Genomic DNA, 22,947 nt, shown 5'->3' on the forward strand with positions numbered 1-22,947 from the left:
CTCATGTTCAGCTTATCCCCTTATTCCTCTTCCCTTCGTCCTACTCTCCCCCCTACCATCCAGGGTGTGTCCTCTTTTCCTCCTTCCATCCAGCGCCTGCCTCCTCTCTCATTTCCATGCAGAGTCTGCCCTCCTTCTTACCCTTCCATCCAGCCTCTGGCATCCAGCCTTTGTCCCCTCTGTTCCCCCAATCCAGCGTCTGCCTCCTCTCTTTTCCCCCCTCCTGCCACTGCTTCTCTAGATGAGCAGCAGTGGTGGCAAAAGAAGCTACAATTACTGCTGGGACAGATTTTCCATTGGAGTGGCTGCTGGCTCTGTACCAAGAACAGGAAATTAATTCCAAGGGGCCGGGATCGGCAGCTGTGCCTATGGAAGAATCCGACTGAGAGGCTAGTGTAGCTTCTCTTTTGCTGCCACTGCTGCTTATCTAGAGAAGCTGCAATGGCAGGAGTATTGATGGGAGGGAGGTGAGGAAAGTCCTGGTGCACATACCGTGCACCAGTGAAGAACTGCTATGCCGGCAACTTAAATGTTATGCAGCCACGAAGCCTAGGGGGAACATTGGTTGGGAGCCAGAATGTATGCGAGGAGGGCACAAATGCATGTGAGCGTAAGAAAGGCCATAAATGTCTGTCACACACTGAATGCATGTGACCTAGCATGCCTGGAACTGGACAGTTATTTATGTTCAAGTAATGTTGATGATGTTTTGTCATTTTGGAAAAACAGGCAAAAGTGCTTGCCAAAACTAACAAAACTTGCATAGGCGATCTTGTGCATTCCTGCTACCAGCACACCTTCTAAGAACACATTTTCAACTGTGGGAAGGACTGTGGAAGAATGAAGAACTAGACTGAATCCTGAGATTTTCATGACTTATTATTCATAAATTTTAAAACATACATGTTTAATGTTTTTCTTTGGTTATATTAGTTATAGGCTACAAAAGGCCCTACATAATATATAAAGCCATGAAACATGCAGGGGCGGGGTCAGAGCTGGATTTTCAGTTTGCAGGGATGGGGACAAACTGCTGCTCTAGCCACTAGGCTACTACAGACGGGCAGCCTGAAGATATTCAGTTTGTCATTTCTGGGCATTTGTCTGTTATTGGAGCTATGTTGTCGAGGGCATACTCTCTGCAAAGAAGGTGCACTCTTTTCCCAATAGTGTGTGCATACTTAGTGGTTCACATATGCACGCATTATTCCGAAAAGAGTATGCACTATTATTGGTGAAATTTAAAAATAGTGTGGTTTTTTTCTGCTTGTTTTTGTTTAACAATATGCAATGACAAAACATCAAGGGCCATTCAAGCTTGGGTCTACCAATAAAGGACTCTTGACTATACCAAGCTTGAACGGCCCTTGGTGCTTTTTTATTCTTTCATTGTTGTGTGTGCTTTGACCCTCTCTTCTACTGCTGACATTTCCCATGTCATAGCACATCCACCACTCCCTATTGTCATAGTTAAATACTTTCAGCCAAATTGCTCATTTTCCTTTTCATTTCTTAACTGTTAATAAATTCAGATGCTTTAATTGCAATGGCCATCAATTTAAACCAAAAATGAGCATTCATAAAAATCTATATTTAAAGAGACAGAAATTAAAGGGACTGATTATATGAAAAAATGAACTATGCAAGAATTCATGCAAACTGAGCAGAATTAACTAAAGTTAAAAGTAAAATAAAAGAAAGAAAGAAAGAACCTTAGGTACTTCTTCATGAAGATCTCCTACCTCTTCTCTAGTGTCTATGGCAGAGCCAGGGGTCGTGGCTGCAGTGCTTACTGTGGTACTAGGAGCAGTGCCCGATGAAGTCACTGAATCTATTTCACCTGTAACATCATTAATTTCTCGAGCAATGAGGGCTAGATCCTGGCTGATCCTAGAAAAAAGAATATAGGCATTATTGTGTGCAAGTGAAATTCAGTGTGCATATATGAACACATCAGATTTTATTACACACAAACAAATGAAAATGTACCTGACATGCAAAGTTTTCTGAATTAAAATAAGAACATGCAAAAGATGAAGTATTGATAGGCCATCAGTCCTCTGCTCGAGATACCTGGCGAATGAATATACATGAGATGTGCCATCACCCCATGATGAATGATTACCTGTCAATACAGCACAGCTTAAAGCTCAACCGTATCCTTCAAAAAAATAAAATTAAGGCTATTTTAAAAAGATAACCCCCTATTGGTCACTAACCACCTCCCACCCTCAAAATATAGTTTAAAAAATTTTGTGCCAGCCTCAAATGTCATACTTAGGTCCACCGCAGCAGTATGCAGGTCCCTGGAGCAGTTTAAGTGGGTGCAGTGCACTTCAGGCAGGCGGACCCAGGTCCCCCCCCCCCCCACCTGTTACACTTGTGGTGGTAAATGTGAGCCCTCCAAAAGCCACCAGAAACCCACCGAACCCACATCTAGGTGCCCCCCTTCACCTGTAAGGGCTATGGTAGTGGTGTACAGTTGTGGGGAGTGGGTTTTGGGGGGCGGGGCTCAGCACACAAGGTAAGGGAGTTATGTACCTGGGAGCAATTTCTGAAGTCCACTGCAGTGCCCCCTAGGGTGCCCGGTTGGTGTCCTGGCATGTCAGGGGGACCAGTGCACTATGAATGCTGGCTCCTCCCACAACCAAAGGTCTTGCATTTGGTTGTTTCTGAGATGGGCGTCCTTAGTTTCCATTAGCGCTGAAAATCAGAAACGACCAAGTCTAAGGACAACCATCTCTAGGGACGACCTAAATGTCAAGATTTGGGCGTCCCTGACTGTATTATCGAAACAAAAGATGGACGCCCATCTTGTTTCAATAATATGGGTTTCCCTGCCCCTTCGCTGGGACGTCTTGCGAGGACATCCCAGGAAAACTTGGGCGCCCCTTTCGATTATGCCCCTCCACATGTTTAAAGTCTCAGAATTCTCAATATGTCACTTCAGTTTATACTACAGAAAAAAAAACAGTTTCTCAAAGTTATCGTCACTAAGAGCCTTGCATTGGCACAAAGGTTTGTCTGTGGAAGTGTCTGAATATTCCAGGTAACATTCATCCTCTCAAATGGGGAAAGGCTAAAGAGGTTAAGGCTCTTCAGCTTGGAAAAGAAATGGCTGGGGGGGGGGGGGGGGATATGATTGAGGTCCACAAAATCCTGAGTGGTGTAGAATGGGTAAAAGTGAATTAACTACTTGCCTGGGGATCGGTAGCATGGATTGTTGCTACTATTTAGGCTTCTGCCAGGTACTTGTGACCTGGATTGGCCACTGGATTAGATGGACCATTGGTCTGACCCAGTATGGCTGTTAAGTTCTTAACCTCTTCCTTTGTTCCAGATTCTGTTGCTGGAAGGTTGTTTTTCACAGTGGACAGAAAATCAAAGACATTTTCACCTCCAGTAGCAGTCTTTTCTTTGGATACTAACTTAACTCCTGCACAAATGAAAGTGGAACTACGCCACTAGCTCTGACTTCAGTCTCTCTTGCAGCCACATCATGAACGAGGAGCTGAGTTGTTCTGACAGATATCTCAACTTGAACTTTGGAACAAACACTGCTGCAATAAGGTAGTTATCATCATCAGATACTGGACCAAACCTTGAAGCAATTCCTTTTGTCAGAGCTATGATTAGTGGCTGCATTGTCTTATCAAAGCTGACATCAGCCAATCTCTGTAATTTTGACTGAATTCCAATTATTGTGGGGATTACATGTCCAATAAAGCGGTCATTTTCAGCTTGCAAAATATCAGTTGCAGCTGCCAATGGCTTTATGACCCTGATGTAGTTCCTCAGGAACACCATCTCAGTATCAGTCAATAGTTCTAGTCCTATTTTTTATTGACATTCTCGTGTTTTCTCCACTGCAATTGTATCCAGTCAACTGATGGCTAAGTAATCTGAAACCCACCTTGTGCAAGTTGGATTGATAAATATAAGATCAGTCACCTCTTCAACATCATCTGCATGTTTGGTACTCAGATTGAATTGCTAAAAATGTGTACTTTCTCGCTGGCAATGTCAAACATTGCTTGTAGCGCAAATATTTTGTGCTTCACAGCTGTCAACAGCTGCTACAAGACTGAATGTATGACTGGCCTATCTTTTGTGCTTGTGAAACCAGTTGGAGTCAATGTCATCAGCGCATGATTAATCTTCGACAGCATCAGAGATCCGACACCAGCAGCTTCGATCACCTCATCTCGGAAAGTGACTGGCTGTTGGACTCTGTTGAGCATGAACTGCCATTCTCTTCATTGCCACTATCACAAGTGTTCAGAAGATGCAAGGCTTTTGGAATATTTGCTGCATTCTCAGTAAAGTAGCAAATAATCTTAGCTACATGGAATTCCACGAACAGTTCAGCCACAATTTCAGCAATCTTCTCCCCAGTGTGGAAATGTTTAAACCTTTGGCCAGCCAAAGCACAGGAATGGTACACTAGTGTCTCCTTGTTTATGTAATAAATGGTCATTCCAAGAAAACAGTGCTTGTGGCTGCTCCAAAGATCTGCTGTTACAGAATCATATTCCACCAGTTGTAGTTCTGTAAAAAGCAAGTTCTTGTGAATTTCATACATTTCATTTATTTATTTATTTGGATTTTGCTCACACCTTTTTCAGTAGCAGCTTAAGCTTCGTGTTAGATTGGGTCTATTTGGAAGTTGGAGAGCAGGCAAACATCGCTGGCAAAACATTCTGAAGCCACTTCGTTCAACTGTTGCAAGCAGCATATCTTCTGCAATCATTAACAAGACTTCATTTTATTTATTTATTTTATTTTTGTTACATTTGTACCCCGCGCTTTCCCACTCATGGCAGGCTCAATGCGGCTTACATGGGGCAATGGAGGGTTATGATCAAATTGATTGTGAAGTAGTTCCTTGTCTGAACAGAGAGCTGTTGAGTTTAACTTGTATACATTTTTTGCTGGTGTCTCTGCTTGCTTGGATTTATCATCTCCTTCAGCACTCTGCTTCTTGCCATTCTTTGTTGCCTTTGTTGACTGCATGGCCTTGAGAACCTTGCATGATGACTAGGATGTTGTTCCTGTTAGACTACAGCAAAGAACTGAGGCAAAGAAAACAAGGATATACAAAACTTGGTGTGTAGGACCTATAATACAGTCACAAAGTTAACACATGAAGGACCAGACACGGCCATGTTTCGGCATGTGAGCCTGCTTCAGGGGTTAACAAACCTGTGTTGGTGAATGTGGTTCTATATTTAGTTGATCAAATTGTTTTTTAGTGTACTGTACTGGACAGACACACTTGTACGGAAATGAAGCGTAATAGCTCTGGGAAAGCCAGGCAGCATTTTGCATGCCTCACTTCTTTGCTGTTGTCTACGTGTCTGAGGTTTGGACTTTCTCCTTCCTTTTGTGTTCCTGTTAGAATAAACATCCTTAGTCTCACTAAAGAGAATATAATGCATAAATGAAGGAACACAATGGAGTGTTTATATTCATACTGTTTTATACGAGATGTTTGACTCAGTTTTTATTCATATTTAGTGCTGAGTATACTGTTTTTATGTTATTTAATGTACAGTGGGGGAAATAAGTATTTGATCCCTTGCTGATTTTGTAAGTTTGCCCACTGACAAAGACATGAGCAGCCCATAATTGAAGGGTAGGTTATTGGTAACAGTGAGAGATAGCACATCACAAATTAAATCCGGAAAATCACATTGTGGAAAGTATATGAATTTATTTGCATTCTGCAGAGGGAAATAAGTATTTGATCCCTCTGGCAAACAAGACCTAATACTTGGTGGCAAAACCCTTGTTGGCAAGCACAGCGGTCAGACGTCTTCTGTAGTTGATGATGAGGTTTGCACACATGTCAGGAGGAATTTTGGTCCACTCCTCTTTGCAGATCATCTCTAAATCATTAAGAGTTCTGGGCTGTCGCTTGGCAACTCGCAGCTTCAGCTCCCTCCATAAGTTTTCAATGGGATTAAGGTCTGGTGACTGGCTAGGCCACTCCATGACCCTAATGTGCTTCTTCCTGAGCCACTCCTTTGTTGCCTTGGCTGTATGTTTTGGGTCATTGTCGTGCTGGAAGACCCAGCCACGACCCATTTTTAAGGCCCTGGCGGAGGGAAGGAGGTTGTCACTCAGAATTGTACGGTACATGGCCCCATCCATTCTCCCATTGATGCGGTGAAGTAGTCCTGTGCCCTTAGCAGAGAAACACCCCCAAAACATAACATTTCCACCTCCATGCTTGACAGTGGGGACGGTGTTCTTTGGGTCATAGGCAGCATTTCTCTTCCTCCAAACACGGCGAGTTGAGTTCATGCCAAAGAGCTCAATTTTTGTCTCATCTGACCACAGCACCTTCTCCCAATCACTCTCGGCATCATCCAGGTGTTCACTGGCAAACTTCAGACGGGCCGTCACATGTGCCTTCCGGAGCAGGGGGACCTTGCGGGCACTGCAGGATTGCAATCCGTTATGTCGTAATGTGTTACCAATGGTTTTCGTGGTGACAGTGGTCCCAGCTGCCTTGAGATCATTGACAAGTTCCCCCCTTGTAGTTGTAGGCTGATTTCTAACCTTCCTCATGATCAAGGATACCCCACGAGGTGAGATTTTGCGTGGAGCCCCAGATCTTTGTCGATTGACAGTCATTTTGTACTTCTTCCATTTTCTTACTATGGCACCAACAGTTGTCTCCTTCTCGCCCAGCGTCTTACTGATGGTTTTGTAGCCCATTCCAGCCTTGTGCAGGTGTATGATCTTGTCCCTGACATCCTTAGACAGCTCCTTGCTCTTGGCCATTTTGTAGAGGTTAGAGTCTGACTGATTCACTGAGTCTGTGGACAGGTGTCTTTCATACAGGTGACCATTGCCGACAGCTGTCTGTCATGCAGGTAACGAGTTGATTTGGAGCATCTACCTCGTCTGTAGGGGCCAGATTTCTTACTGGTTGGTGGGGGATCAAATACTTATTTCCCTCTGCAGAATGCAAATAAATTCATATACTTTCCACAATGTGATTTTCCGGATTTAATTTGTGATGTGCTATCTCTCACTGTTACCAATAACCTACCCTTCAATTATGGGCTGCTCATGTCTTTGTCAGTGGGCAAACTTACAAAATCAGCAAGGGATCAAATACTTATTTCCCCCACTGTATTTTTGATGTCTCTTTTTTTACATTATATTTTTATTAAGATTTACATCCAAGTTTTATGTTGTTAGCTTTCTTGGATATATGATCTTCAAGTATGCCATGGGATTCTATGCCGGTTCTATATATTTACACGACTTTTTGTTTAACTGTGTCTCTACCGTTTTATTTTACAGACATGCTTTTGTTTATGACAGTCTTTTTATGTATATGTTTTGGGACTCTTGAAGCAAGCCTTTGCGGCCGACACACGATTCGTGTTGAATCCATTTTACTTTGAATAAAGCATCTGATACGAACTTTTTAGCTCACTGGACGCATTTGTTCTGCATCATCCTCAGTGTCACCCCCGCTGTGTTTGCCTATCTAGTGTATTTGTGCGAAGGATTCTTGTTCTTCTGTGGTTGTCATTCCATTTTTTTCTTTATTCATTCTCCCTGCCTTCCTTTCTTCCTCCATGCTCCTACCCGCAGTCTTAAGATGGAGGCAACAGGCACGGATTGGGGGGAGAGGAGGAGGAGAAATCTTGCAACACCAGGCTTGGCACAACCCTAATGCCAGCTCCAAGCTGGCACAGGGTTTGCCTCAGGAGGAGTACTCTTGTTTGGCACACTGCTCACTGAGCACTGGGGATGAATATGGAATAACCTCTTTAGCATGTATTTGCATGCTCATTGTGCTCAGAGCTGGTTTTATGCGCTTGTCGGCTCTGAGCATTCAGTGCTAGCAAATGCGGGCGCTAGTCCGGCGCTGATAGCCGCTAGTACCTGTATTTGCTTTTGAGCATCAGGGCCTCAATAGGTATACGTTGGAAGAAAGGCAAGAGAGGGGAGATATATGTAGGGGACAGACTCAGGTGTAATCTAAAGAAATACTTCTTCACAGAAAGGGTGGTGAATGTGTGAAATGGCCTCCCAGTGGAGGTAATAGAAGCAAAGACTGCATCTGAACTCAAAAAAGCTTGGGACAGGTATGTGGAATCTGAGGGAGAAGAAAGGATTTAAGATAGCATGGATGGGCAGACTGGATAGACCATATAGTCTCTATCTGCCTTAATTTTCTAACAGCACATATAACAAAGGACTGAGCAGGGTGGGAATGGTGGCAGCTGTCTGGGGACTTCTATACATATCCAAAAACTTTCTATGAGACCTGAAAGAGGTAGAATGTATTACTGCCATCAAATGATGCCATCCACTTTTATAATTGATACACCCAGCTTGCCTATAGAGAATGGTATTTCAACTCCCACTGCATAATGTTAATTTGAATTTCTACAACCAACGAATCTTAGCTGGCAAACAAGATTTCTCCTAAAGAGTTTGCCAGACAAAATTCAGTATAAAATCACTACAGAAACTACAAAGGTGTTAGAGAATAGTATCAAACGCTCTGTCAAATAATTCAGTCAGAAGTGAAGGTTAACAAAATTCTGAAAATCTATTTCCTCCTGAATTTTCTCATTCCTGAAGAAACATTGCTGGTTTAGATTCATCACTTCTTCCAAGTTAGTCATGTCCAGTGTAAAAAAAATTAAAGGAGACAGTATACTGCTGCTATTTGATCATCAGAACTATCTACTAGCAACGAACAGACATACTTAAAACATGAGTATAGTACAAAATTTGACTTACTGAAAAGGATTTAAAAAACTAGAAGCCTGAATATAACAGATGAGCCCCACTCCCCCCCCCCCCAAAAAAAAAAACACGAACACAAACACACTAAACAAAAGAAAATATATAATACATTTCCCCATGCTTGTTTTATTTTTGCTACGTGTTTTATTTGGTGGATATAATTTACAGTAAATGCATCATCTCCAATGTAGCAGATTTTTAAAATTCCATTTGTGTGAGGGATTCAACAAAAGTGTGCAGCTTTTACTAATATGAACACAAAATAATTACATTTTGGCAGACATTTAAAGCAATTTAAGTGGGCAGGAGCCTCTCCTGCCTGCTAAAATCACTTACCACCACCTAACCCCCGGTATTCATCTCTGACCGGCCCCAGAAAAAGTGGGCAGGTCAGGGTGGTACAGGGGGCAGCATTAGGGAGGAACCATGGGTTATGCGGACGCCAGCAATATTCATTGCCGGGACCCGAATAGCTGAGCAGTTTAATTTAGGACAACTCGGACGGGACACGCATAATTGTGTTTTACCTTTAAAGCCCCCTACTCCCTACCCGCGGGAATCAAAGGCCCTCCCATCCCTCTCAAAAAGTCCCCCCCCCTTCCCCGAGGTCTAAGTAGGCTTCCCTGATGTCCCATGGGGGTCATATTTAAGGCGTTCTTTTCTTGAACAAGTAACTGTATTTTAGTATGAGTGTAAACTGTACTGACGGCTATGATGTGCGGTATAACAAGCATTAATAAACTCGGAAACTTGGTTTAATGACAGGAGATAGAATGAGCTAATCTGGCCCATTATCTGGGCTGAAGCCCATGGGTGGAAATTGCTGCCATATTGGTTTGTCCAAAACAATAGCAAACGAAATTGAAAACACTAGCAAACTCATGAGGTTTATATTATTTTACATTCTTTGTGTTGGGAGGGGAGGAGACGTAAGGGGAGTTGGGGAGAAGGTTGGGGAGTTTTTGAGGGGTCTGTGAAGGGATGGGGGGAGGGTTATATTCAAAATGTTTTAGACATTGCTCCAGAGACTGCTTTGTTATTTGCAATGCTGTATTGCAGATTTCAGTGCTGTGGTATATGCCTTTATTTTTGCTTATGATGATGACAAAGATATTTCTACAGAAAAACAATAGCCTCGGGTTGCAGCAGCAGCTCGGAAACCCAGTCCAGCTCGTCAGTTGCCGCCAACCCGAGTACCCGCAACCCACTGCAAACTGGCCCAGCTCAGCTCAGTAACAGCAGTGGCTTGGGCAGCAGCTTGAACGTCTTCCAGATATCTTCCCTGGTGGGGCTGAGTCCAGCCCCGCAGAAGTAAAAATCATCTTCATCGGGTAAAAGCAGGGCTGCAGGGAGTCAAACTTCAGATATGGGTTTTTATTCATCACTCACGGCATTTTCATATGCCTGCAGAATTTTTATTACCAAACGGATGTGTGGGGGTTTTGGTTTTCTCTCTGTCTTTACAATATTTAAGGCCACAGAAAAGTCTCCAAGTTCTGAAGCTCCCGTGGCACTCTGCCCTGTGCAAGCAGCACTGCGAGGCCACCTTCGTGGGCTCACTCTCTGTTCCTAGCAGCCAGACTGTGTACATCCATATGCTGCACAAGTCGGCATAATTCTAACCATAATTGAGATAAAACAACAATGAACAATAACATCGTGGATGCTGCAGCTGATAGTTTGTTTTGGATATACCAAGACGGTTGTTGAGGGAAACTGGCTCCCACTTTTTGATGTCATGCTGTTTCCTGTCATTAAACCTCCTTGGCAGGAGCAAAGTTATCGCTCCTACCTCTTGCAAATGGCTACCGTAACTTATGGTACTTTGTGAAGTTGCAGCAGCCATTTTCTAAGGGAAGCTACAAGCAGCAGGAGTGCGTTGACTTTGCTTCTGCTCCCAATGACCCCCATGAGTCACCAGGGACATCAGGTAGGCCCAGGGGCGAAGGCCTACCTAGACCTCCGGTGGATGGGGGGGAGTGAGAAGAGCATCTTTGATTTTTGTGGACTCAGGGAAGGGAGTAGGAGGGAGGAAGGGCTATTTTGGAGGGTGGGCAGGGGATTGGAAGGGGTGCTTTTAATGGTAAAACAGTTATGCTGGTCTCAGCCGATATTCAACAGGGGCCACATATAACTGTTTTATGAAGGCCCTAGCTGAATATCAGCTGGGACATGCATAAGCTCTGGCAGACATCCCCATCACATTTAGTCCCCAGTATTTAGTACCGGTGCCCAGACATGGCCCAGCACTGAATACTGGGGGCTAATCTAGTTGGCGATAGTAAGCATTTAAAAAAACGCAGACCGCCGCTGGCTGAATATCGGGGGGGGGGGGGGGGGGGGGGTATATATTTGGAAAGAAAAGTTGATAGGAATAAAATCCAAAGAGGCAGCAACTGAGTGAAGAAACTTAGGTTGATATGATCAACAATCTGAATTTAGACTGTTGGTTTCAAAACAATGCCCATCACCTTCTCAGAACCACTGCAAAACTTACCTAGCTATTTCTGCCCGATGAGCAGTCCAATCTCGAATATAATCTTCTTGTTCTTTTATTCTTTGTTTGATCATAAATCCAGTTGTTATTGGTAGTGATGCTGCAGCTGTTGTTGCAGGGCTAGTCCCAGTACTCTGCAGTCTTGGGTTTTTTAACGCTGGAGAAGTACGTAGACGAGCATGTTTAGGAGAGTTCCGATTAGACCCAAATTCATCTTCTGATGTAGAAGCATAATCTGTAGGAAAGCGCCGCCATCTTGAATTGACTGTGAACATGCCCAATTTGTTAAAAAAAAAGTAAAAAAAAATAATAAAAAAAAAATATATATAAAAAATTAAATTAAAATTTAAAAATGGGGGTGGGGGACAGACAAATTTACAAGATATTCTGAAACACACCAAAATTTCAATATAAAAACACAAAGCTCATTATCATAATAAACCAATAGAAGCACTCTGATTGTGGGTATGAAAAAAAGCTATTAAATATAGAAGAGAAGGCTATCGGTGCAGAGGCACACAGAAAACTGCATGCATATTTCACTGGAAAAGTTGAATCTATATAACACTAACAGCCTATATGGTAGAGAGTTAGTACTATACAGGTTAGACTGCAGTGCTGTTTAAAGTTCTGGGTCAAAGCACTTAACTAAAAAGTAAAGGTAAATGCATATTTTGATACTTAAGTAAAAGTACAGTGATGAACACAAAAAAATTTACTTACGTGAAAGTAAAAACAAAAGTGATTGCTTAATACTTTTTTTTTTTTTTTTAGTAGAAGTACCACAACTACAATGAATGCAATTACTGCATCCATAGAAATCTAACCTCTCTCCAACAACAGGTATAGATCAGAATTGCCATTTCTCCATATAAGTCATCATACAAAAAATATTCTGATTCTTGTGTTGTCTGAGCAATATCAACATAAATCTATCCAGGCCATACTGTGAAATAGAGGCTGACTGAATTTCGGTTTTGTTTCAGCCCAAAGTTCAAATTTGACCTCGTTTCGGTTTTGTCCAAAAATGCTGGTGCATTTTCAGCTGAAACAGAATTCCAACCCCACCCCCCTGATCAAAAGCAGGCCCCACTAAAGCTTCATTCTACGCCTCCCCCCCCAGCCGAACAAAAATGGGTCCCCATGGCCTACCTTACAAATCCTGGTGGTCTAGGAGCTTTATTGGGGCAGAAGCGATGTCCAGCTGCTCCTGCCCATGCTGGCTGCACCGTCAAAATGGATGCCGCAGCCTCATGGAACTGTTGCAGGAGATCACGGTAGCCATTTTGAGGTTTGAGCCGGAATAGGCAGGAACGACCGGGGATCACTTCTGCCTGTTTTTGTTTGGTGGGGTGGGGGGAGGAGGTTTAGATATGCTAGTACCATTTAAGGTTTCGGCTGAAACCACATGGTGAATTTTGGCTGCAGATTCTGTTTTGGCGAAAACTGGAAAAAAAAATCTTCCCTCAACATAAATACAACGAACATGTCATAATAGTACCACTACTCCTATGATTTTTACAGCAAGTACTACTACTACTTACTACTACTACTTAGCATTTCTATAGCGCTACTAGACGTACACAGCGCTGTACACTTAAACATGAAGAGACAATCCCTGCTCGATAGAGCTTACAATCTAATTAGGGCAGACAAACAGGACAAATAAGAGATAAGGGAATTACTAAGGTGGGGATGATAAAATAAGGGTACTGAACGAGTAAGGTTAGGAGTTAAAAGCAGCATCAAAAAGGTGGGCTTTTAGCCTAGATTTGAAGACGGCCAGAGATGGAGCTTGACATACTGGCTCAGGAAGTCTATTCCAGGAATATGGTGCAGTAAGATAAAAGGAATGGAATCTGGAGTTAGCGGTGGAGGAGAAGGGTGCAGATAAGAGAGATTTACCCACTGAATGCAGTTCCCAGGGAGGAGTGTAGTGAGAGATGAGAGTGGAGAGGAGCTGCAGAGTAAATGCACTTATAAGTCAATAAGAGGAGTTTGAACTGTATGAGGAAACAGATAGGGAGCCAGTGAAGTGACTTGAGGAGAGGGCTAATATGAGCATAGCGACACTGGCGGAATACAAGTCGTGCAGCAGAATTTTGAACAGATTGGAGAGAGATGGCTAAGTGGGAGACCTGTGAGAAGCAAGTTGCAATAGTCTAAGCGAGAGGTGATAAGAGTGGGGATAAGGGTTCTGGTAATGTACTCAGAAAGGAAAGGGCGAATTTTGGTGATATTATAGAGAAAGAAATGACAGGTTTTAGCAGTCTGATGAATATGTGCAGAGAAAGAGAGAGAGGAGTCAAAGATGACCCCAAGGTTACAAGCTGATGAGACAGAGAACCCTACCTATGAATAGGAAGCATCATAAATTACATTGAGCCCTACACCAATACATCTACTATAGGTAAAAGAGAACAAGTGAGACTACTACAGATCTCTACACAGAAATGACAGGCTAACAGAATACCACATTTTGGTCAAACACAAAATACAGGCAGATCCTCACCTTACACAGAACAAGGGATCAGAAATTAGAAATAAAATTAAAAAAAAAAGATCAAATTTGAACTGGGAACCCCAATAAGTCAAACTTTGCATGTACTGGGTAACACTGTAGAAATAAAAAACAGAAATGTATTTCCTCTTGTACTGAACACAATACCCCCCCCCCCCCCCCGACCTTTCCCACATGGTCGCACCATTGTCAGCATCTCCTCTCTTTTCTGCTGTTCTCCCCACCCCCACTACCTGTGGCCCAGCATCTCTCCCTCTTACTTCCCTTCCACCCTCACCCTCTGGTTAAATCTTTCCACTTCTCTTCCCTTCTTCCCTGCCCTCCAGCCCCAGGTCCAGCATCTCTCCCTCTCTCTCCTGCCATTTCTCTCCCACTCCATGGTCCAGCATCTCTTGCTATTTTTTTTCCCTCCCTGCCCCTGTGGTCTTACATCTTTCTTTCAGTCTTCCCTTCCTGCCATTGTTCAGCATATCTACCCAGTGCTTCCAGGGCCAACCTCTTTCCCTCTCTGATCCGTCTCTTCTGCCCCCTGGCCAGAGTGCAACAAGGACAGCAGACATACAAGCAGGTCAGACGGTAGTGAGGGCAGCAGTGAAGAAGGTCTTGGATTGCTGTGGTGGTGATCACTGCAGCTAAAGAGCAGCAATGGCAACGAGTCAATGAGAATACAGCAGGCATTGCATTTGGCTCCTAATCTTTGCTCACAACTCATTTGTAGGGCTCTTCAGGAGTGGAAAATTCAAATTATGTATTTTTCAGTTGGTAGCTTGTGATGCTGGTGACACCCACTAAAAAATGGCAACTGAAGTCACCACCAAATGATAGCGCCACCCCTGGCCTATGCTCCTCTAGGCCCACCCATAGATATGCCCAAGCATTGCAAGTCTGAGATCTGGGACTAAATTATCTAATTTAATCTGGGTCTAAACCCACATATAAAATTACTTTACCTAAGGTTTTCGTGCCATTGTTCTATTGCCCTATCTTTTCTTCATTGTAACATTCCATAGTTTCTACGCTCTAAATGTTGTTTTGACTTGACTTTGTCTTCCCACAATTCCTCATAATGTAACCCATAATTGTACTGTAACACATTGTATTTCCATCATTCACAATGTATTATAAGCCACACTGAACCCGCAAATAGGTGGGAAAATGTGGGATACAAATGCAATAAAATAAATAAATAAATACATAAATAAATAAATTGGGGCAGAGGCGGCAGTGTGAGCCATTTTACTTTTAACAACAAGAATCAAATGTAACTAAGTTGTAAAAATTGGTGAAATTATTACTTTCTTGGTAAAAGTAACAAATGTTCCCTATACTTCTTTACAAGTAAAAGGGACAAAACTTTTACTAAGTACACTAACAACACTGGCACTTTGCAAACACTGCTGGAACTTTTCCCAATTAAAACTGACATATATATTAGGAGAAGCATTTTAAAATTATTATACTTTGGTTATTGAACTGTTCCCTGGGTTAAATCAGCCAGGAAATTTCTCTCCCCTTCCTTAGGTAAGAGCATGCAACAAAAGGGCTGGAGGGGGTTGGGGGGGGGTTGGCAAGCAAACAATAAAGAGTACCTGCAGCTCTAGGTGGCTCCTGAATGTTAAAAAGAGAAACTCTTTGGAGAGTTTCACATTACTACTACTAGTGATTTCTAGAGTTTTATCAGACATTCAGCACTGTAGAAATATGAGATTCTAAACTTTGTAAGAAGGGACTGTCATAAGATAACGCATTCAGACCAAGATCCATCAAGTACAGCATCATGTTGACAACAGTGGCCAGACCAGGTCACAAGTACTCGGCACAACCCAAGGGGGCAACTCTAACAGGGCACCTTCAATTACGTGCCTGGAAGGTGCTTATTCTATTATGGAAAGTAGTCTTCTACTTAGTTATAGAATACTAGTGAAACCGGGTATTAATTCACCTAACATTTAGGCAACTGCACTTATGCCAGCCGTAGTATTATTTAAGTTATGCATGTAAATGAGAGTGCTGCCTATGTCCCATCCAAGCTCTGCCCCTGTGTATGCCCCATTAGATAATTATTTATGGACCTTTCCTCCAGAAATTAGATAACAGATTCTAAAGCTTAACTGTCTATAATTTGCGTTCATTTTTCCGGTTGTTAGTTTCATGGAGAGTCCTCTTGCATTAGTGTTGTTTGAAAGTTTAAACCACTATTCCCAATTTAATTGCTCACATAACTCATGATTATATAAATTTCTATCATAATCCCTTCACTGAATAGTCCTATCTTGTTTAGCTTTTCTCATAAGAGGTATTGCATCCCTTTTATCATTTTTTGCCAGCCATTCTACAAACTCTTTTTGCTCCAGCGTAGATACATTTTTTTTGAGACGAGCCAACCAGAGTTGCTACAAGGTGAGATACAGAGGCACAATGACATGCACAGTTTTTTTTAATAGCCTCTATTTGATTTCTTGGCAACTGACATTATCAAAAACGGAAGATGTTTCTTCAGTAGCAGACTAGCTAACCTACTAAAGAAGGTTTAAAACTAGAATTGTTGGGAGTGGGTGATTAGAGCTCTGAGGTAACTGAAACACTAAATACCTCTATAGAAATGGGAAAAGGACATTTCTTTTTTTTTTGGGGGGGGGGGGGGGTGGGTGGGTGTTTACTAATGCCTGTAGTATGGGAAATAAGCTTTTGGATCTAGAGTCTGGGATGGAAGAGGCTGACCTGGATTTTGTGGAGGTCACGGAGCCATGATTCATGGAGAACCATATCTGGGACATAGTTATACTGGGCTATAATCAGTTCAGGAAGACCAGGGTAGGAAGAAAGAGTGGAGGAATGCATTATATATGTTAAAGTTAATATGAAAATGACAGAACTGCAGACATTTCCAGGTAAGAAAGAGGCACTATGAGTTAATCTGGAAAGATGGAATGGAAATTCTATACACACTGATGTGATATATAAGCCTCCTTCACAGGCAGAAGTGGACAGAGATTTAGCTGAAGACATTCAAAATATAGCTGTGAAAGAGAAAGTACAAAATAGGTGATTTTAATACGTTGGATGTTTAATCAGGGTATCTCTTTTCCAGGGATAGGGCCATACTGGACTTAGTACTACGAATAGAGTGTTCCAAATAGATGACTTATAAATAAACTCAGTGCCCTCGATATGGACCCTAAAGTGACCAAGTTAAGAAATGGTTGAGTGGAATGTGACAATGGATAGAGATAAACAGAGCTCACTCTGAGGAAAGAGATGTTACCAATGGTATGCCACAAGGTTAGGTTCTTGGGGTGTTTTTTAAAAAACAATTTTGTAATTGATATCGTGAAAGGGATGTCTGTTAAGATTTGCTTCTTTACGGATGATATCAAAACCTGCAACTGATTAAACACCCCTGATGGCGTGGAAAATTTGAAAAATGGTGCAGAATTTGGCAGCTAAGATTTAATGCTAAAAAATGAAGGGGCATGAATTTGGACTACAAAAACCCAAAGAAGTGGTACAATTTAGGCGTACTCTCTGTCGTTCTCGATCCGTCTCTCACCGTATGAGTAAGTTTGTAGTGCCAACAACTATCAGCCCTGGTGGAGCTCCTCGTTCAGACCGCCACCTTGGATCGTGACGTCATTTCCTCCCAGCAATCCGTTTTTTAATCCAAACAAAATTATCCTGCAGATACCGGGTCAGGAGTTAGCTTCCAATGTCACATGTCACCCCTTCCACAACTCACTTTCTTCCTTAAAGATTATCATATGCTGCAGGCTAGCAGTTAATTATCACAGCTTGAGCTCAATCCCTGTACATAAACTGCTTTTATTCTCCAAGTCTGCCTGTTACAGCCAGGTGCAAAAGACCCTGTTAGTCAATCCTCCTCCACACAGTCACTTCATAGCAAAGAAGGGAGACATAGGTCACAATGTAGGAAACTCACAGATCACACAGCTCCTGAGATAGCGAGGAATGCAGCCCTTCACATAAGAGACGCTTGGGCAAACACTGTACTGGGCTCCCGACAGGCAGCTGCAGCTCTCTGTGTCCTCCACGATATTCTCCAAATGTGCTGAAATCTTCACATGAGCCCCCTGTCTCTCAGCAGCCCAGGAATCCCTCGTAACATGGATGTCCTGGCTCAGTGTTAGCTCACGCTGCTTCCCGCCTTCTCCCCAAGCAGAGCCTGTCCGACCCCCACCAGGTAGGAGAGAAGGAACTTTCATCTGCTGCTCTCTCTGCTCTCAGTCCCTTCTTCACAGCTCATTTATCCTCAGCTGCACAATCTCACACCCTCTCACCCTCCAATCCACACCTAATAGCCTGTCAGTGCCTCGGGAATTGCTCGATACCACATAGCCCCAACAGAGCCTCTTGTTTAAGCCTCCATTTTAGATGGTAACGTCACTTCCTCTCCGAAGTGGTACAATTTAGGTGGTGAAGTACTTCTGTACATGAAAGAGGATTGGGACTTGGGGGAGACTATATGTGATGATTTTAAGGTGGCCAAAGGGGTAGACAAGGTGATGGCACAAGCCAGGATGCAAAGGGAGAAAAATGGCCAGCAGGAAAACAGAGGTGATTAAGTCATGTTAAACTCACAGTTTAATTCTCTTGTGAGACCTCATTTAAAGTACTGTTTACAGTTTTAGAGACTGCACCTTCAGAAAGATACAAGCAAGATGGAGTCTATCTAGAATGTGGTTACTAAAATGGTTAGTGGTCCTTGTCATAAAGCATATGGGGACAGACTTAAAGATCTCATATATATACTTTGGAAGAAAGGCAGGAGAGGGGAGATATGATAGAGCTGTTTAAATACCTCTATGGTGTAAATGCACAGGATGTAAGTCTCTTTCAAAAGAAAGGAAGCTCTGGAATGAGGGGACATAGTAACCTAAAGAAATACTTCTTCACAGAAAGGGTGATGAATGCATTGAACAGCCTCCTGGTGGAGACAAAGACTGTATGTGAACTCAAGAAAGCTTGGGAGAAGTACATAGGATCTCTAAAGGAAAGGGAGAGATGGTAGATTGTTTAGATGGGCAGACTGGATAGGCCACATGATCTTTATCTGCTTTCATATTTTTTTTATGTTTCTACATAAAGTATTGATGACAATTCCAATGACCAGTGTACTTCAAAGTGCTAGGTCATATTACTTAAAGGAATGTTTTAATATTTAAGTAGAAATAAAAGTACAGTGAAAAGCATAGTTAAATTTTTCCTTAAGTGAGAAGTAAAAAAGTAATTGTCTATTCTGAGTAAATGTAAAATTGCCATGACAACAATGAATGCAACTACTGTTGACATTTTTATTCCAACAACTTTACTGCTCTTTTTACTGTTTCTCGTGTGGGTGTACTTGTGAGTCATTATTAAACCAGCGCAGCTAAAAAGGCATTCAACAACTGCACTGGCAAGAAGTGTTCAGTCTGATAAAAAGCTCCTTAAAATCTGATACTGATCTAGGAAATCTGTCTGAAACACCTGACTTCCTTATAGCAAAGAACATTTTACCTTCATCGCTATTTGTAATACCGAAGCCTTTTACGTACTACAGGACTGAGGTGTATTAATGTTCTGATATGACAAAAAGCATAAGTGAATTATAGACATTTAGAATGGTAATTACTACTGAGCATTAAAGGAATCACAGTTTTGTGCACTAAATAGCAAAAAATGTATGTTATTTACTGCAAGATTTTTTTTTTTTTGAACCACACATAGTAATAGAGATGCAAATTGAATAACACAACTTCTTTTTAATCACTAGGACTGAGCCATGCTATATTGCACACAAGCACTGCTGAGGTAGGTGCTTTCGGAGACTGCATTGGCTCTTTAAAAGATAGCAGGCCCGACTTCAACCCATTGTTTTTGCATTGCTGCAGCCAGAACACACAATGTTCCCAGCTTCAACAAGAAAAATTAAATTTATCGTATGAATTCCTAACCAGCAGTATTAGGCTGCTGTAGATTGAGACTCAGGTAGTTGATTGCAATTCTTCACTGCAGCTTAGTTAACTATTCTGCTACTATTAAAAAATGGAAAAACCTGTAAGAAAAACATATGATTTCTGGAAGTACTAATTAAAAAAAACAACAACACTTTTACAGTTACTGCATTAACTAGATACTTCATATCTTTCATAAATCTTTATTACCTTCTATATAACAATAAAATTATATCTTTGAACTTGTGACCAGTTAAGTTTAGGTGACAAAAGTTGCTTAGTTGTTCTCAGTATTTGATTATTTTGTTAAAACATATCTGCGTCTTAGAAATAATCGAATAAAGGCAACTAAAATTAACCTTTACCTAATATATCAAGCTTACCTGGAGAAGTGCTATGGGTTGAAGACATAACTCTAACTTTAGAGTCAGGCAGTCTAGAAATACTGTTAGCTCTGATTCTAGGGGTACCTTTCATATCTGTCTGAGGAACTGTTCGCAGACCACTTTTAATGATGGCATCTGGAGTACGTGGAGAGCCAGTGCTTCTTGACATTGTTGCTTCTGAGTCACTACGTGCTGATAAAGAACCAAGTCGGGTTCTACGTGGCTGGGCAAGTAAATCAATTCTTGACAGAGCTGTCTTCCTTCCTGCAGGTGGCTTTGATGTGGAACTAGTAGTTGATACTTCAGAGGCCACCGATACTTTATCAGCATCAGCAAGTTCATTATCTGAAGCATCACCTAGTCGTGCTCTACGCAGGAGTGATGTCCTGGTGGGACGAGGTCTCGGGAGAGTGGTTGATTTGTTAGCTGAACCAGATAATACCGGGGAGGACTTATATTTGGCTGATTTGTTTCCTTCTCCTTTGGAATGTAGCAGATCATCTACTGACATAAATGGAACTCTTCCATGTGATTTTCCAGTATAAGTTTCCTGATCAGAGGACAAAATATCAGAGATAGCAGAATGAGGTACACTTGATGTTTGGTCATCATCTGTTAAATCAAGTGAGGGTTGCCGTATTCTTCCACTTATCTGAAGTGGTTTACGACTCTCGGCTTTAGGGCCAGCATCTGATACTCGACTTTTAGATTTCTTTTCCAGCTTTTCCCTGGAACCTGATGAAGGAAGCTTAGAATTCTCTTTGGAAGGAGAACTAGTAGAGCATCTTTCTTTATACAGACTGCTAAAGCTCTTTCGCTTTTGTAGACACTTTCTATCAACATCACCAGTAACCAGACTGATTGTGCTAGCTGTGTCCACATCAGATTCTGGTGATATGGAATTATCTCTATTGTAGCTAGGAGTTTCTGGGCCTTCATCTGTTTTGTTTTCCTCACGTAATTTGGATTCAAGAAAAGCCATCACTGCTTCGGTATCTTTCAAAAGAAGTGTTGTATCCATACTAGAGTCAGTTTCTAGAGAATCACTTCGGTCCCCCATTTTGTTTGTGGATGAAATGGCAAATAAGGTGGGGATAGATTCAGTTTGCTTACTGATGTGAGGGATAAGTTCAATAGGTACATTTGTACTAGGTTTGTCTATGGTAAAACTACCTTGCCTCATTAATGGCCTTGATGTTTCTTTCTTGTCTGCTTCCACACTTTTTGGAATTTGAATTTTTAGAGCTTCTCCAGTTTTCCTTTTCTTGTCCTCCTTTAGTTCCGCTTTCTTTGTGGCATGCCCTGGGATTGCTTCCTGAGTCTTATGTGAAGTAGAAGGACCTGTCTTTGGGAACTCTTCTCCATTTTTGCTAGTCTGGATTGCAGCATGCTTTGAAGAGGATTTAGTGGGCACCCATGCCTTTTCTTTTTGCTCATGTTGTTGAATTTTAGATGATTGTTTTACCACTGAAATTTCTCTACCAGTCTCTCTCTTCTCCTTACCAGAAGCATTACAACTCATAGTCTGAGAAAATTGTGTGCTCTCTCCATATACTTGAACAGAGTGATTATTCATCAATTTGCTTACATTAACTGTAACCCTGGGATCAAATTCTCGCTGCTTTTTTTTGGATATTTGAGTTGGAGTTTCTTTTTCTTGCGGCTCTGTGTCTTGTTTTTCTCCAACCTCTGATCTCTGATGGGAAGCAATCTTTACCCTGGAGTTTTCTGGTTTTCTTTCTTCTTTTGGCAACTGAGGAAGTGTTCTCCTTTTTCTCTCACTCTGACTAGCCAAGGAAACAGCGGACCCACTACTTTTAACCGAAATTCCAGATTCACTGATATCTGCATCTAAAACAAAAGCATACAATTAGGAAAACTGTTGACAAGAAAAATCACCTCTAATTTTTAAGTCATCTAATGATTAATTAGCAAATATTAAAGAGGGCAGTTTCATAATTATAAATAGATTTTCACTATCATTTTCAATATAGAGAATTCTACAGCATTTTCCCCTATTGTGAGCAATATACAGGGAATTCAATCACTATGCTAGACATCTGGCATATTAGCTTTATAACAAACAGAAAATATCCACTGAATATGCACAACACTATAGCATAACAAACTTGGGAAAAATGGGTTTTGGAATGTAGACCCATACTGTTTCCAAGCTAACAGCTGAAAGTTTTTAGTCTTTAGACTGACTAGGTGATAAATATACAACTGCCCAAATACCAACAACATGTTCTCACTTTCACTTTCCTGTTTAATGAAAGCTCACAGATAGAATAGGGTACATATCTCCAGAAGGGAAGTTTGGTGGGTATAAATCCAGTGAATAAGTACTAGAGAGCAGCATCACACGTAATTTGACTAATAATCAGCCTCAATGGACCCATATAAATTACTACCAAAGCAATAATATATTCAAGCCCCTAGACATCCCGGGGAACAAGAAGAGAAAAGATGTTCAATGAAAAATTAGAAAATGCTGAAAATGTAACTACATTAGAATAAAGGATGGATAGAACTGTCTTTATGCAGGTAGCTTTTTAGGAACCTCCCTATGCACGTAAAGTAATGAACCCATGGGATGAACAATATGTAGCTATTAAAGTCAAAACTATAGTATCAAAATATACCTCTATGAAGCTCTGAGGCATAAGCATATCCTATCAAAGTTTCCTGGAATGCATCCTAGGTAAAAAGTCTAATCTTCAGACCCCACAATCACACTACCAGGCAAAACGAGCAATAGGGGACAGTGCTGGAAGATGTCCCTAGGAAACTCTCTAATTCCTAGTTAAT

The 22,947-nt window shown here is 41.7% G+C and overlaps 1 protein-coding gene across 1 annotated transcript in view; it reads right to left on the reverse strand.

Annotated features, from left to right (window-relative positions):
• The window catches only part of CEP170 (centrosomal protein 170), a 203,682-nt gene that overhangs the window by 55,511 nt on the left and 125,224 nt on the right, over positions 1-22,947 (reverse strand). The window contains exons 13-15 of the mRNA XM_030196425.1: positions 20,134-21,987; positions 11,279-11,543; positions 1,743-1,890 (exon numbers count right to left, since the gene is read on the reverse strand). Coding sequence (XP_030052285.1) covers positions 1,743-1,890; positions 11,279-11,543; positions 20,134-21,987 — 2,267 coding nt within the window. The remainder of the gene's footprint in view (positions 1-1,742; positions 1,891-11,278; positions 11,544-20,133; positions 21,988-22,947) is intronic.

Source organism: Microcaecilia unicolor, chromosome 3, assembly GCF_901765095.1.
Source record: "Microcaecilia unicolor chromosome 3, aMicUni1.1, whole genome shotgun sequence".
Taxonomy (NCBI): Eukaryota; Metazoa; Chordata; class Amphibia; order Gymnophiona; family Siphonopidae; genus Microcaecilia; species Microcaecilia unicolor.